Below are 15,341 nucleotides of genomic sequence, written 5' to 3'. Positions count from 1 at the left end.
AGTTGATAGTTCTCACCATGATAACATCTTCCTTCCCAAGGATCCCAAACTATATAGCACTGGCAGTCCTGTTACTAGGAACAAAGCAAATTTTTTTACAAGAGTTTTTTACAAAAAGTTCCTTTTTGTAAAACTGGGCTCTACACAGTAGAGCTGGTATTTTGAATTGCCAGGCACACAAGAGACCTAAAAGCAGTATCTGACCCTCAAGCCTTTCAAGCACACACATCACAGATGCCTTCTCAGATAAATACTGTTAAACTGTCACACAAGATCCAGCAGGGGCGTTCAAATTAGAGCCAGCAGAAAAACATCCTTTACAGAAAAAGGGGATCTCAGACATCAGTTTGCAGAGTCCAGTGGAAGCAGTGCTACATCTGCAAGCTAAAAGCAAGATGTTTTTCTCAGTCATGCTCCAGCTGGCAGGTGGTCAGGAGACATTTCACCAGAAACAAAAGAAAAGAAGTGTTTTGTGACAAGAATATAGACTCCAAAAAAAAGTCCATTCCCATGTCTCCAGTTTACTTGTGTTTGGTTTATCAAACAAACAATTAAAGTTACAGAAAAAACAGTTTCCTAAGCAAGGTAAGTTATGACTGGTTATTATTTTTGAGCTTTCCAAAGAGTCTTGAACAGAGCAGCACATCTACCTGCATGCTGGAAGAGAAAGTTTCAGGCAAAGGATTAGCCAACAAGAAAAGTAAAATGTACTACTAGGAAGTCTTTTGGTCAATTTTTTTTTTTTTGCTGCTTCTTTAGGATGAAATGAAAAAAAAAAAGACACACAGACTCCCTTTAAGATCCCAGAAAATATAAAGTGGGACGCTATGCACATTCCCTCTGCGTGATCAAATGCATTAGCATGGGGGCCCTGTTTTTCTTCAGTATAGGAAAGATCAAGAAAACAGGATGATAAATAATGTATAGGGGGAACATGTTCCTTTAAGATATGTTGGCACAGACATTAGGCTGGAAGAAGTAAAGCAGCATTAGTGTGTAATTACACAGAGGGTTTTCAAGAGTCTGCATTTCGTGGAGATTCAAGAGCTTTCTCAGGCTTGTATTGAACAAATACCAGTAGCATTTCAGCATATCTATAAAATCAAGATTAGTCCTAAGAGAGGCATAATTTTACTTGTTTAACTAAAAGATGTGGATTAATTGGCAGAGGGGTGATTGATCCCTATTCCTTTAAGGGTCAGGAGTGAGCCAGATGAGGGAAGCCTCAAGGTACTCCCAAGATTGAAAGCAGATGTCCATGTGATTGGAACAAATGAACACTGGAATAAAGTGGGAGAAAAAACTACCCTTGAAGACTAGAACTATTCTGGAAGGAAAACTGTAGAGATTAAGGTCAGCCCTTTGCAATCAGCAATCTCAGTGCTAGATGGTGGATAGCAGTGAAATACAGACCCAACTCCATTTCTTAGAAACAACTGGAAACACTCATTGCCAGCAAAACACTTACTGCTTGATCCGTATAGAGCTAAATGATCACATAATTTTCAATTCTGAAATTTCACTCAGGTATGCTAAGTCCCAACAAAATTTTCTTAATTACCCAAAAAAATAGTTGTTGTAACTGCCTCAAAGACTTGAATTGACTCGTGGTAAAGTGGGGCATTGCAATGCATGATGGAAATGACATCAGGTTGCTCTTCAGCAGTGAATCCAGCGGAGAGGTCCATGGAACAGCACTGAATTTAAAAAGTATGCCCTCTGAGAAGAGTTTGGACAATATCTAACACCTGTCCTTGACAGACTAATTTCAATTTCTGAAAAGTTACAGAAGTCATTCTTTTACTCCACAAACACTTTAAAAAAAAAAAGTTACTTGTTTGGGCCCACCTGCTAGCTTTTTAAACCTAGTGCTTGGTCTCTAATTTTAAGTGAGCTTAAATAGAGAAAGGACAATTTTAAAAACTGGACATCCTAATACCAAGTCTCTTCATCTCAAATCACTGCAGCATACTTCAAAACATGCACATTCCAATCCTCCCCCTCAGAAAAACATGGATTAAGGAAAACAGTGGAAAAGTGCCCACAAACCTTCTGGAATCTCACGAGTTATCTTTGGGTTTGAAGATGCCGAGACTAAAGATCAAGTTTATTTGCTTGGGAGAGACAAAGCACAGCCGGAACAAATGTTGATAGCTGAGTGGATAAACAGAAATCTTTTGGGCAGTGAGGGCTCACCACTAAGCCCTGGGAGCCAGAACATATGACATTTTCATAGTATGAAACTTTGCATTCTACACCCATATTGGCTATCATTTATTCTCCATTTCAAATGAAGAATCCCACATTTCAAATCTTCGCAGCTCTCAAAATTACTAAGCTTGTTGGTGCTTTGCTACCATTTCATCTGCTAAACTCCAGATATATTATAAAAGAAAAAAATTAATAGAAAAAAAGAGAACTAGTAGTTCTGTATTATAGAATGAATGAACATGCAGCCTTTTCCTGTCTTTCATGAAACCAGAAACTCCACAAAACACTCACTGTGAACAAAAACTCCTGTAAAATGGTTATTATCTCTGAAAATAAATGGGAAAAACAAGACCTCCAGCACCTAAGTCAATCGGAGGGTTTTGCTCTATGGTGACGGTTTGGTTCATTATAATGGTCTTGAATCGCTATTTATTCTTTCAAAGTTAGAAGAGGAACAGGAAGTGAAAAGAAAATGGTCAAGGTGTCATGTCAAGACAAAGAAATACTATGGAGAAGCATTTTGAACAGTTTCACTGCATGAATGACCTCTTGCTCACCATTTAATTTTTGAAGTATATATGATCAGAAGTTTCGAAAAGGCACAGAAGTGTCAGTTTGAAATTAGATGCAAACTAAACCTAATCTGCAGAGATGCTTGAATGACAATTTCAGCTAGGTATTTCAAAGCCACCTTGCCTTCAACACTGGTAAAGAAATCCTGTTGCTGGGTGGAGATCATTGTAATCATGCTCTTTATCTTTCTTAAGCTCTTGTTTACCAACTATTTGTTCAGCTGACTAATGTCAGTATTACTTTCCGTGGACAGAAAGCACAGATTTTCCCTCAAGAATTTTTTTGAAAATTAGTAAGAAGAGATTGTGCTCTTGTCCAGTATTTAAGGACTTATACAGGTTTTAAGGCAAGAAGAGGCATCCAGTTAAAGCATTCAACAGGACAACAATCACACAAGCAGACAAACAATTCAAATTCATACTCAGAAAAAGGAAGAATGAGTGCTGCTGAAACCAGAAGCAGTCCCTGAAGCAGTTTGCTTCAGTATCTCTTAAGCAGTTTGATACTAACAGTCCTGACTAAGACAAGCAGAATTTGGTTTTCCATGTTTTAAAAATCTCTGCTCTCCAGAGTGACTGCTTCACACAAATGTTTGTAATACGAGAGGTACTGAAGTGTACAAAACCCATGTACATTTCCAAAACATGCTCAGGCAGCCCTTGGCTAACCCAGTAAAATCCAGCATTCACAACATAACCAGCACATGTCCAGCTCCATTCTCCATGTATCCTGTCTGTTTCCAAAAGCTCCCCTCAGGCTGGCCCTATTGGCAGCATCCTGATGTACTTACTATTCAGTGAAGAACCTGGCAATGCCATACTGACTAATATCTTCTCTGTTCTCCAGCAGCTGGCTCACTGCATCCTCCATGTATGTGAGGACATGTCGCTGAGCTGCAAAGAAAAGACAGTAAGAGACAGAAGTTAGATTATAAGGGGCCCACAAAGCCCAGAGCCAGACAAGCCCAGCTGTGTGCCTTACACAAGACATCAAGCATTTGCTTCCTCAGTTAGACAGTAAAGGTTTCTTTCTCCCAGATATGGATAGTAAAATTCATCACCTAAATCCTGCTTTCCTTCCTGGCTACACAGAGTTAGTCATTGACAGTAGAGACTCTTTTTTAGAATCCCCCTGAGATTTTGGTATTGAAGGAAGATAAGGAGTTGTGAGGCAGTTTCACTGGAAAATGCTTACTCAAGAGGAGTTCCTGATCCCTGTTCTGAGTCACAGCCATCTTTCCTACACAGGTGGTCAATGCCTTTTCAAGGGGGTTGTTGCAGAGCTTTAGGTGTTCCTTGCCCTTCCCTCTATACTAAAGCCACGTAGTCCTAAGGTTGTTCTGTTGATGCCTTTTCCTGGTCTTAAAATCAAGACTCAAACACGGTTAGAAGGGAAAAAGGGATTTTACCTCAGTATTTATTTTAAGGATCCTTAGGAGCACATGTCCAAGTGGAATGCACCAAAATGCATACCGCAATGCACACACACTATCAATAGATCGGGTATAACATTATAGGTCTTACTAATTAGCATATCTATCAAAAATTCCCCAATGAGAGGCTTGAGTGATCCCCCCTCCCCAAGGAACCTTCCTCCCCTGGATGGTTCTATCTTAGTTTACAAAATGTACTCTGAAGAGGACCTTGGTGTCTGGGGCTTTCTGATCCCTAACTACAAGGCTTTTAAGATGTTTAGTCTCCTAGCTTGACAAATAAGTCTAAGAATGTAGGCTAAAAAACACTAAGAATACAAAAGCTATTAAAAGGTGTATAAAAGGGGTATAAAAGAAAAGGCAAAAAGTCATCATGGCATCACTGTAAAGGTTTCTTCCTGAAGGTGCAAATAAAAGTACATCTGTTTCCAAACAAGCATCAGTGACTGTGGCAGGTGGAGAACAGGTCTCAAAGCCGAGAGAGATTTATATTGCTCAACAGCCAGTCTCCAATAACTACCGAGGCCAAACATGGCAGAATTTCAGAAATGGGGGATCTGCCAGTACCCCACCACAGAATGACGCTCACTTATAAGACCCCTGAGTAAAGACAGTTTGGTGCAACACAAACTGTTCTGCTGCTTCTACAGGGGGCAGGCTGTACCAAACAAGCATTTGCCAGGGAGGAAGCAGCACAGATTTACCACTGAGCCCCTTTGATGTTTTTGGCTAGAAACCAAGGTGGAGCAACAAAGAGCCGAGTCTGAGGTGATGTGCCAGCTATCAAGCAGTAGACTTTCCAAATCTACAGTTCAACAATCAGAAGACAAGTTACAACGAACCCAGGAAAATCATTCCTAACCTGGAAAGCACACAAACCTTGTTCCCAAAGCACACACCTCCATCCTAAACACGTATCCTACTGCACCTTTGCAAGTAGTGTCGTGTCCTAAAAAGAGCAGGAGAAAACCCTTAGGGAATATAGGAAAGGCAAGGGCTGTTCTTGCTCCTTGCCAATCTGCTCCAGACTTGGCAGAATCACCCCCTCACCAGCAACTGGCCAACCTCAGACCCACATCAATATTCTTCAAACCATTTTAATTTGTGTTTAATATTCTGGTAAGCATCAAGCCTGTACCACTTGATACACAGCATGGGAGGCCCTTTCATCTTAGTGTGGGGCAGGTGGACTTCAAGAGAGGCCCGGAAATGATTATTCCCAGTGGATACAGTGATTAAAAGTATGCATGAATATTGATTGCTATCAGGGGATTTCTCTGCCTAGAACACTTTTCAGGACAATGGTAAAATTGGTTAAGCACACCCTGGAAAATACCTTGCAGCTGATAGCAAAATGGTGAGCCAAAGGTTTAAAGATATTATCTGGCACTAAAAGATATAGGGCGTAGCTTTATTTAATTATTTTAATGCAAAGGAATAAATTTAATTTATGTGAGTGATTAAAGAAAAATAGCTCTGCGCACCTGTGTCCCCTGAGGGAAGAATGAGTCTGTGCAGCTCAGTCATAGGCTCAAGATAGCAACAACTGGGTAGCTTTACTTCAGCCCATCCTTCCTCCCTCCTCCTGAAGCAGACCATCTTACACTCAGCAATCGTCTCCCCAGGCCCCTCTTGAGGTGTCAGCAGCAGCAGATTAAGCTAGGAAATGGTACTAGCAGACAGGCTTCCACTCAGCCTGCAATAAACTGCTCAACTGCAAAACCATTCTCAAAACTTTGTGGGGAAGTATACATGCCTTTCATGGAATAGTCCCTATCAATGAACAACATTGCATTATTTTGCCTTTTTTCGAGTTATAAACCTCCCCTAAAAGCCTTTGTGAATAGACAGGCATGATCCCACAGTGGTACACAGCACAATGTGGCTGACTCTATAATAAATACCTTTGAATCTGCTCCTGGAAAATAAATTAACTTTCAACATAGAATTTTAGACATTTGTATGACATTTCAAAATGTACACAAAAATATATGGGTCACTATTGAATACAATTGCTTGTAAAAGGGTATTTCTGTTAAGCTTTTTGTGGCGCAGCCTAAGGATCCTGGCAAAGAGCATCTCTCCCTATTTCCCAGAAGAGTGGGTAGAGGTGTGGGGAAGGAAGGAAATCTGTGAGCAGAGAAGCTAAAAGAAAATAGCACTTGAAATCTCCTTGAGAAGTCCCCCTCTCTGTCCCTTTGGCTGCTGTGCTCTTTTCCAGGTAGCGCAGTTCACACTGCCAAAACAAATTCCAGCTCTGGCTTCCTGTTCACTGACTGCCCAGTTCCATGGAACAATGCAAGTAATATGTTTTATAACCCAGCTAATGTTATACTATACAGAAAAGTCATAGAACAAAATCTAATTTGCAGGCAGGTTTTAGCAGGCCAGAGAGGCAAAATAAAGTGCCAGGAGTCTGGTTAGAGCAAAAGAGTAGTTCCTTAATTTATACAAATGGTACTTTCCATAACAAACACTGGAACCATACCGGAACATTAACTGTTTATGCAAGCATAATCAAAAATCTGTGGGGTTCTAGGCAAAATAAATGAGATGATTCATACATTTTAATAGTTTTTGAAAATTCAGGGATAATGATGTACTGGTATACATGTTACTCATATTTTTGAGGCCCACTTTGCAATAGTAAGGCAGCAAGTCCAAATCAGAATGTAAAGCCCAAATATTCATGCCACTGTGCTATTACAGCTTGCTGTCTCTACTATAATTTTCTTCCTGACAGAACTCCAGTATAGTGCAGTTTCCATACAGGAGGTGTTACATCAGGACATCATCCTCAGCATCTGTTTGTTTCAGGCTTATTGTAACAGAAGTTCCCAACTCGTACAGAACTTTCCAATGCAACCCATGTTCTGTAAACTCGACTCTGAAATCCCAGGCAACTATCCCAAATAGGAAGCCAGCGTGCCTGCCACACTCATTTGGTAGGTGCCACACTCTTTGCTGTCAGATTTTAAAACTAACAGTGAGCTTTCACAAAGGAATCTGACAGACTAAGAGGATTTTTCAGGCAGCTCATAACCTGATGTTAAGTAAATACCTTTGCGCACAGTCTCTTCATTCTTATCACTAAACCACTAGCAATGATGCTACACTTGGAGCCCCTGTCCAATCAGTAGCAACATGTACAGCTCCTCCAAAGCTGCCTCCTGCAGCACTTAAGAGAACAGCCTCTGATACTCACATGCTCACACCCCACCAGCACTCACATGCCCAGTGTTTAAAATGAATTTTGGAATGAATGCAATTTTGGCTCAGAACCAAATTCAGGGCTGAGCAGTGGCTGTTTAATTCAAGCATGGCCAGACCAAGTCATAAAAATCTTCAGCTTACAAGTACAAGGCATAATGAGGATTACAACCACAGTCAATCCACAATCTCGATGGATTTCTCTACAATGGATTAGACAATCACAACTAATTCCATTTAGTCATAACCACACCAAATAATTTTGCATATGTATTTAAAATGGTAAAAATAGTCTTTTTATAAGCCACCAAGTTACTTGTTTCAATCTTTGGATGAGAACAATCCACTACTTTGTAGGTTTGATTACAAATGTTGTAAGAACAAGCATGGATATTTGAAAAGTCTTGAAAGAAAATTTAATGCAAATAATATCACTGCACGAAACAGAATATATGCACCGAAATTCTTAGAGCCAGAAATTCAGGAGGAAGGAAGGAAATAGATGTCACCTTTAAGTCATGATACTGTGTATATGTAATGGTTTTATTATCCAAGTAGAATGGAGAGGATTAAGATCTTGGAAGTGCCACAGTACTGTTTGCATCAATTAGGTAATACTTACTTCAGGACTTATTGGCAACCCAATCACGTTAGCCATACTGGTTTTGCTCAATAGCTTCCCAGTTTTACATCTTAGATACAACTGCCTAATGCTACAGTGACAAGCTTCCTTTTCCAACAAGACTGAGTCTTCCAGAGGCAGAGAAACCTGAAGATTAGTATACCAGCACATCTACTGAGAAGTGAATACCTGTCATACTTGAAATAGCAAATATGTGATGACCAGAAGATGCAATAAAAATCAAAGCAGATGCTGCAACTTAAAAACAAAGTGTACCAAATGACCTGAAGAAAGAGTATGATTGGAATAAATTGGTATCAGATAGTAAAAAATGTATCACATAGTCTGAAGAAGCAGCAGAACAGACCCGCAGCTTACTTACAGAAGTCTTTACTTAAAAAATTACTATCAAATCATCTGGTTATATTATAGCTTAACTATTCAGGAGACATGACTTCTTAAACAAGAGCTGTCTATCAAAGCAATTTGTTCTGTATGCACACAAGAGGGCTTTTTTTCTGTTGTTGTTTTTAAGTTGGGGTCATTCCTGGTATAACTGAATATGCTGAAAAAACAGGAGTGGGAATTCCTGGATAATAAGACCAGTTTTTCTTACTTATTTGCCTCCTCCTCAGCTGAAGTGCTGAAAATACACACTACTTGATGCAATTAACATTATGGTTAATTTCAGTTATCAGAAGCTCAAGAGCATAACAAGCTTTAATGTATCTGGAATATTTCTGGCATTTTTTAATCTATGAGAACATATACTCTGAGAGCATAAGGTAATAGCTAAATACTCTTTCAGTATTTGTTCTAAATTGGAGCTTAACTAAGGACACTACCATATTACACACATTGGAAAGATACATTTATAGTAATATAAAATCAATTTCATGCAAACATTACCAAAACAATAATGACACAAAAGAGAAGTCGTAAGGATACAAACTGCAAGAACAAAATCACATCAACTCTGGAAATTTTTCCAGCATTAATGTTTTTTCAGGATGCTCTTTTTAATCTTTTCAGGTATCATTACGGGCTTAATCTCTTCAGATGTTGCTAAGAAATGGCCTGGGAAAGAGAAGTAAGTGAACAAAACAATTAACCTAAATGCTACATCTCTGTACAGTTATAGTTCCTTCCAGCTTTGCACAGCTTCACAGTGTAATTTCCTAATAACGCTCAAAAGCAAAATGTTTTTTTGAAGGACAGAACATATAAGTACAAGTAGACCTTGTCATATCGGAGGTATCACACAATGTGAGACATGTGCTGTTACTCAGGAGTACAAGCCAAGGGGTCACACAGCGTAACTATAGCGTATTTCATATGTTCACAGTTTCAAAACCACTTTCAACAAAAAATTTAAGAAACGTTTCCGTTTATAATTTAATCTTGACCACAGCTAAGAATTTGTTTCAAACAATGAGCATATTAGTGCACACAGACTGACTTAATTGTGCAAGTCCTTCCAGCAGACTGCCTCCTGCAAGGTGTCATACAGCTGTTACAAACCACCCCGTCACCAAAGCAAATCATTGAGCTATCTTTTCTTTTTTTGTTTGGTTGGGGTTTTTGGAAGTTTTTGTTTAAATCTAAAATTATGCAGTGTAATAATTAACATTGTAGAAATAATTGTCACTCCAGTTTGTTAAAAGGCATTAAGTAACCTAATGTTTCCCTACCTATTCGTACTCAGAGGGACATAGGCAGAAGAACTGTATTCTCCAGTTCTGGAACTTGACCTAATTCAGGATCAGATTTCACCTGTGCCTTTCAAGCTAAGGTGGAAGTCTTGTTGTACAACAGCAGCTTGGCAGTGAAACCTCCATCTTTTGGACAAAGCACTAGACTGAGTCTAAGAAGATTCAAATTAGCATTTCTAGAAGCAAACTCTTACGTATTATATTCATCTTCTACACTACAGTTCTCCTATCTGTACAACAGAGCACGAAATAAAATTTCAAAAAAGGCATTCTCTTCTTTTTTTCTAGACCATGAGCTCTTTCAGCCACAGTGCTTCACAGAAGTTCACCAAATATCTATACTAAGAGGAGAATCAGTGTCAGCTGAGATGCCTGGATAACAATGTAGCCTATGCAGTGATTGTGCTGTTAAAGGAAACAATTGTACTTTCCAGATCAATATTTCTTAAGATTGTTCAGAAGAAGAGTAAGCCTCAGGCATCAGCAGTCTCTCTCCACAACTGAAGTTCTCTGTTGGGAGCTTCTCAGTTTTGTAAAAGCGTGTATATTCTTTCTCATCATTAAGCCCAAGACCTTTTATGAGAGAAATGAGGAAACATAACCGTGTTTCTGGCACTAAGAGGCCCACGCTTTACTGATAAGGCATTTCCCCAGCAGAGTATTTGCGTTCTAACATGCCTTATATTGGCAAAGAAGGACAAGAAACAACATCCTGGAGTTGGGTAGTAGAAGGCAGGAAAATACAAAGAAAAAGAGAAGTTTGGAGATTTGCAGTACTCTACTGCTTTTTCTCCATAACAGGAAAGGGGAGCAGGGAAGTAATACAATATGAAGCTTCAGAGACAGCTGCATGAGCAGAACAATACACTAAGTGCTCCACTGCCTGCTATAAATAACTGAGCAATCACCAGTTATTAAACCATAATGAGGAAGGCGTGAAAAAGTGTCTCAAATATGCTTCATTTTGCCTACTGTAGTTCCAGTCTCATCCATCAAATGAGAAACACATTATCATCACTATACCCAAACAATAAACGTTGTTTATTCAGTGAAAATACTATTTATAATGTCCTGCTTGTAACAGCATCATCTTTACTGTAGCCTTTCTGCCAACTCTCCAGACCGCATCTCCACTCCTATTCACTAAGTAATGGTCATCTCTTCTCTTCTACTTACTGTCTCATTGTGGCATGAGACATGTTGCCCTGATTTTTATTTTCCAGGAATTTTGGTATACCAAAGCTTTGCAATTATTTTTCATCTTAAGTGAATGCTTAATTCTCTCCCTGTTCATTTCTATTTTAACTCACAACTGCTTTTATTTCCCTCTTAGCATTATAACTGGATGTAGAAGAATTATCTCAAATAGAGGGGAAAAAAAAAGGGGGGGGGTGAATAACACAGCAAGTAGCACATTATGTTATTTTGGCTGCTCAATTTATGTGTTGGCCTGGGAAAAAGAGGGAAAAGAGGGAAAAAAGAGTTTGGGGCAGTTACCCATTCCAGCTCAGAAAAGGCAGGGTCATCTGATCTGTGAGACTCAGAGAATACCTTATGTGGCAACCTAGAGCAACACAATTTCAGAATGAAATTATAGGAAGTGAAATTTATCACAGCTCCTTACAACCCCAGTTCAGACAACTGTATTTGCAAGACTTTGAGGTGCACAATAGAACAAATCCGAATAATGGTGATTTCAGAATGCCAATGTAGAAAATGGAAAAGCAACTTAGAAAAACCTGTGGGGATGTGTGTTTATTTGGGGTGGGAGGAGGGGGAGTTGGGGGCTGTTTTGTCTCGGTTTGGTTTTTAACCACTTTCCTACTGCTAATACACACTAAATTTCTTAGGATCTATGAGCAGTTTGGTAAGTTACAAAGTCTCACGAAGACAGAAAGATTGGTTTTGGTAAAATTTACAGCTAATAAGAATATGCTTCCCCCCTCTAAGAGACAACAGATACTGCAATCTAAAGGGAAGGTCACACTAAGTGATGAACAGAACAGACTCTTATGCAAGTTATTCCTCAACCTAACAGAGTCACACGTGTTTTTTCTGACCCCAGTGTCAGAATAATTTAGAAAGTTGTACAAAATGAAAAGGCAATTCCAAATCAGCATGTGGAACAGAGATAAAAGGAGGCTCACTTAAGTGGCTAGTAAAGCTGCTTGCATCTAACAATCTTGTACATCTAAGAAATCTTGTCTTACCTTCAGATGTGCAACAGAAAACTGGTTTATTCTTACACTTTAAATATTTTTAGTCTGCTTCCTAGATTTTTTTGAGTGACTCAATCCTTACCAACAAGTTTCACACAATTAAAAGTGCCTATTTCATTAAAAACAATTACAAGAACCTAAAACCAAGTTGGATCATTAAGGAAAAGAAATTTTGCAGGTTTCAACCTAGAGCAACCCTAGAAAAGTTATGAACTTCTCTATTAGCATGTAGGTTGAAAATGCTGAGGTGATGTGACAGAATAGCACAAACCCAAAGGGTGTGTCTAGTGTGTCTACATGGCACTGTGATACTGTTCTCAAACACCCAAAGCTCCACAACTGAAATCAGCAATACGAACTTCAGCAAAGCGAGTCCCATGAGAATCACCCTGAATAGAGCAGAAAACAAACCTATTTCTGCCTTGAGTTTCCTTGACACAGAATAGCACTGCAGTTACGCAGGTATGCACAAAGCACCCAACAGCACCCTAGCAGCAGCAGCACAATGAGATTCTACCCTAAGATGGCTTAGATCACTCCTTTAAATGGTTAAATGGTTAAACAAAACTCTTTTAGTCTAGTACCCCCTGCAAGACAGGTTTTAATTTACAGCAGTGTTTCTATACTCTTGTTCCATTTTGACCTACAGAAATGGCAAAATCATGATGGAACAAGTAGCACAAACCAATCCATTCCATTTCTGACCTTCCCTTGTACAAGAAAACCACAGAAAATCATGTATATCTTTATAACCGAAGTTATTACCGAACAGGGTCTTGGGCCTAGGAAATAATGGCTGAAGAGTTTTACTTCACAAATACTCTCTTGAACACAATCCAAATGCTTACTACTTGTAATTCATCTCCTCTTGAGCAATTAAATGAAGTCATATTGACTTTATTCCATCCTAATTATTTTTATTTGACACATCAACTCCAAATCACTTTGCTCCTTAGTTTCCTGGAACATCAAGCCTTTACAGCAAGCTTAAAAGGATGTAGTCTTCAAAGAGGTAGCTGCTTCACAGGTTAAAAGATTTTCGTTTTATGTAGGAAATATTACCAATGCTACCTTGTTTCAGAACAAAAGCTACCATTCGAACCATCTCCCAACACAAGAGCAGCACCCCTTCCATATGTTGGGAAACGAGCATAAAATAAGGATGCTCACGTAGATCTGTGAGCAAAACAGGTTGGTAATGGGTGAAGTCTATCACAGAAAGGCTGGACGCCGCTTGCTGCTACTCGCATCGCCAAGGGGGACAGTGGAGGAGACGGCAGCTCAGCTCCCGCCAGCTGCTCGCGGAGACCACACCTCTGGGCACCGGAGGGATGCTCCCTGCGCCCGGGAGGGCTCTGCAGCCCTCCCACCTCCGCGTCCTACAGCCCCGCTGTTACCGCCCGGAGCTGCCCGCTGCCCAGCCAAGGCGGACAGGAAGCCACTGCGACCCCCCTGAGCCCGGCCCAGCCTGGGGCCGCTCGCCGCAATCCCCGGGAAGGACGGGCCGGGCCGCAGCCACCCCGGCCCCGCCGAGCCCTCCCCATGCCGGGCCGCAGCACACCAGGGGGAGAGAATCCTCAGGAAGCTTCCCCGCCCCGCCGCGCCGCTCCTCACCCAGGTACTCGGGCCCGGGCAGCGAGAGCCGCTCGGGGCTCAGCATCCTCCTCCTGCCGCTCCTTCCCGGCTTCCGCCCGTTTCCAAGGCGCCCGACGCTCCCGGCGCTGCTCGGCCGCGCGCCCCGGCTGGGAACACGCCCCACGCCGCCACAGTTCCGCGCCCAAAGCCGCCCCCGCCGCCCAGCAGCCCCGCCGCCCGCCCCTCAGGAGCTGGGACAAGGCTGGGAGCGCGGAGGGAGCCTGGGGGAAGGGTCTCTGCCAAGAGCCTGCTGGCAGGGCCGTGAGGAAAGGGCTGTGAGGAGGGCGCGGTGAGCGATGCCCTGGCAGCTGCTCCAGGGCCGAGGGACACCTCAGAGGGCCAAGAGCGAGTCGGGCTAAAGAGCCGAAATAGCAAGAGGAAAGGCACTGGTAAAGTCATTCTGATTAGACTTAACTTGGAAACCAGAAGGTATCTACTGCTAGGGGCTATTTAGGACTTCAGCTGTGGGAGAAAGGCCTTAATTTGAAGATGAATTTTAATAAGTTAAAATCATAGAATATGCTGAGTTGGAAGGGACGCATCAGAATCATCGAGTCCAGCTCCTGGCCCTGTGCAGGACACCCAAGAATCACACCATGTGCCTGAGAGCGTTGTTCAGATGCTTCTTGAACTCCACCAGGCTTGGTATGCGACCACTTCCCTGGGTTAATGAAGTTAATGAATAGCCTGTGTAGCAGCCTTGTCTCAGAGAGCAAGGACTGAAAGTGTGACTAAGAAGATACTTTAAAGTTGTGTCCTTCTATCCATACCATTCCACAGATGGAATTTTTGCATCCCTTGTGCTTAGGAGAGGGAGGTATGGGGAGCATCAGGAATTGTCCCTTCTGTAGATTCAAGTAGAAATGAGCAGAAAAGTCCTGAGTCACAGGGCTCTTTCTGTTCTTGGCTGGGAACTTGTCTGGGAATGGCCATTGGACCAGGGATGTAGGAGAGGCAGAGCTCTTCATGTGTCTGGAAGCAAGCCTGCTGGGCTCCTCTTTCCCAGAAGCTGATGTGGCTAAAATTCCCAAATTACTTTGCAGTTTCTTTCATCACCATTAGAAAAATGCCAGCCCAGGATGTAATTCTGGGAGTCAACTACAAGTGTTGTCTATGTTTTTAATGACAAATGCAAAAGAACAGAAATTAAATTAACCATTTGTACATGCATATGATCTGCCTTTATTTCACTAGGAGAAAATGCTGAGGCATTGGCAACTCAACTTTAATATATATTTAAAGGACAGCCACATTTAAAAAGGGCAAACAGGATGTTATAACTTAACTATTAATATCCCACATAAGATTGCCTGGACCACTCCTCTGTCTTTTGTTCTGTCTTTAAAAGCATATGGCTTAGATATAAATATTTCAAAGATGAGCGGAAAGAATAGTTTAGGGAGCAGACAGTGAGACACTCCAGCGTGAAGAATGATTGAAAAAATGTAAGATTGCCTTAAAGACGATAAGCATAATATATGAAATGATGTTATCCAAAATTATTTGTGCTACAATGAAACTCATTCAAAACTCCAGTTTGTTCAGTTTTGCACTTTGTGCATTTTGTTATAGGCTATAAATTTAAATACGGGATATTTTTTAGTAATAGATACAATTAGATCATGGAATACATTGATACAAATATTTTTGAGGCCAGAAATTCAGCAGAATTTAGAAAGGAAGTGGATATATTCAAGCAGAATGAGAAAGCACAGGATTATGTTTTT

At 40.9% G+C, this 15,341-nt stretch overlaps 1 protein-coding gene across 1 annotated transcript in view; it reads right to left on the bottom strand.

Annotated features, from left to right (window-relative positions):
• The window catches only part of C6H11orf49 (chromosome 6 C11orf49 homolog), an 81,689-nt gene extending 67,965 nt beyond the window's left edge, over positions 1-13,724 (bottom strand). The window contains exons 1-2 of the mRNA XM_032112137.1: positions 13,594-13,724; positions 3,575-3,677 (exon numbers count right to left, since the gene is read on the bottom strand). Coding sequence (XP_031968028.1) covers positions 3,575-3,677; positions 13,594-13,639 — 149 coding nt within the window. The 5' untranslated portion in view covers positions 13,640-13,724. The remainder of the gene's footprint in view (positions 1-3,574; positions 3,678-13,593) is intronic.
• Positions 13,725-15,341: the final 1,617 nt, after the last annotated feature.

This window comes from Corvus moneduloides, chromosome 6 (genome assembly GCF_009650955.1).
Source record: "Corvus moneduloides isolate bCorMon1 chromosome 6, bCorMon1.pri, whole genome shotgun sequence".
NCBI classification, from domain to species: domain Eukaryota; kingdom Metazoa; phylum Chordata; class Aves; order Passeriformes; family Corvidae; genus Corvus; species Corvus moneduloides.
Note: the sequence above shows the minus strand (reverse complement) of the source record. Positions and strands in the feature narration are given on the sequence as shown.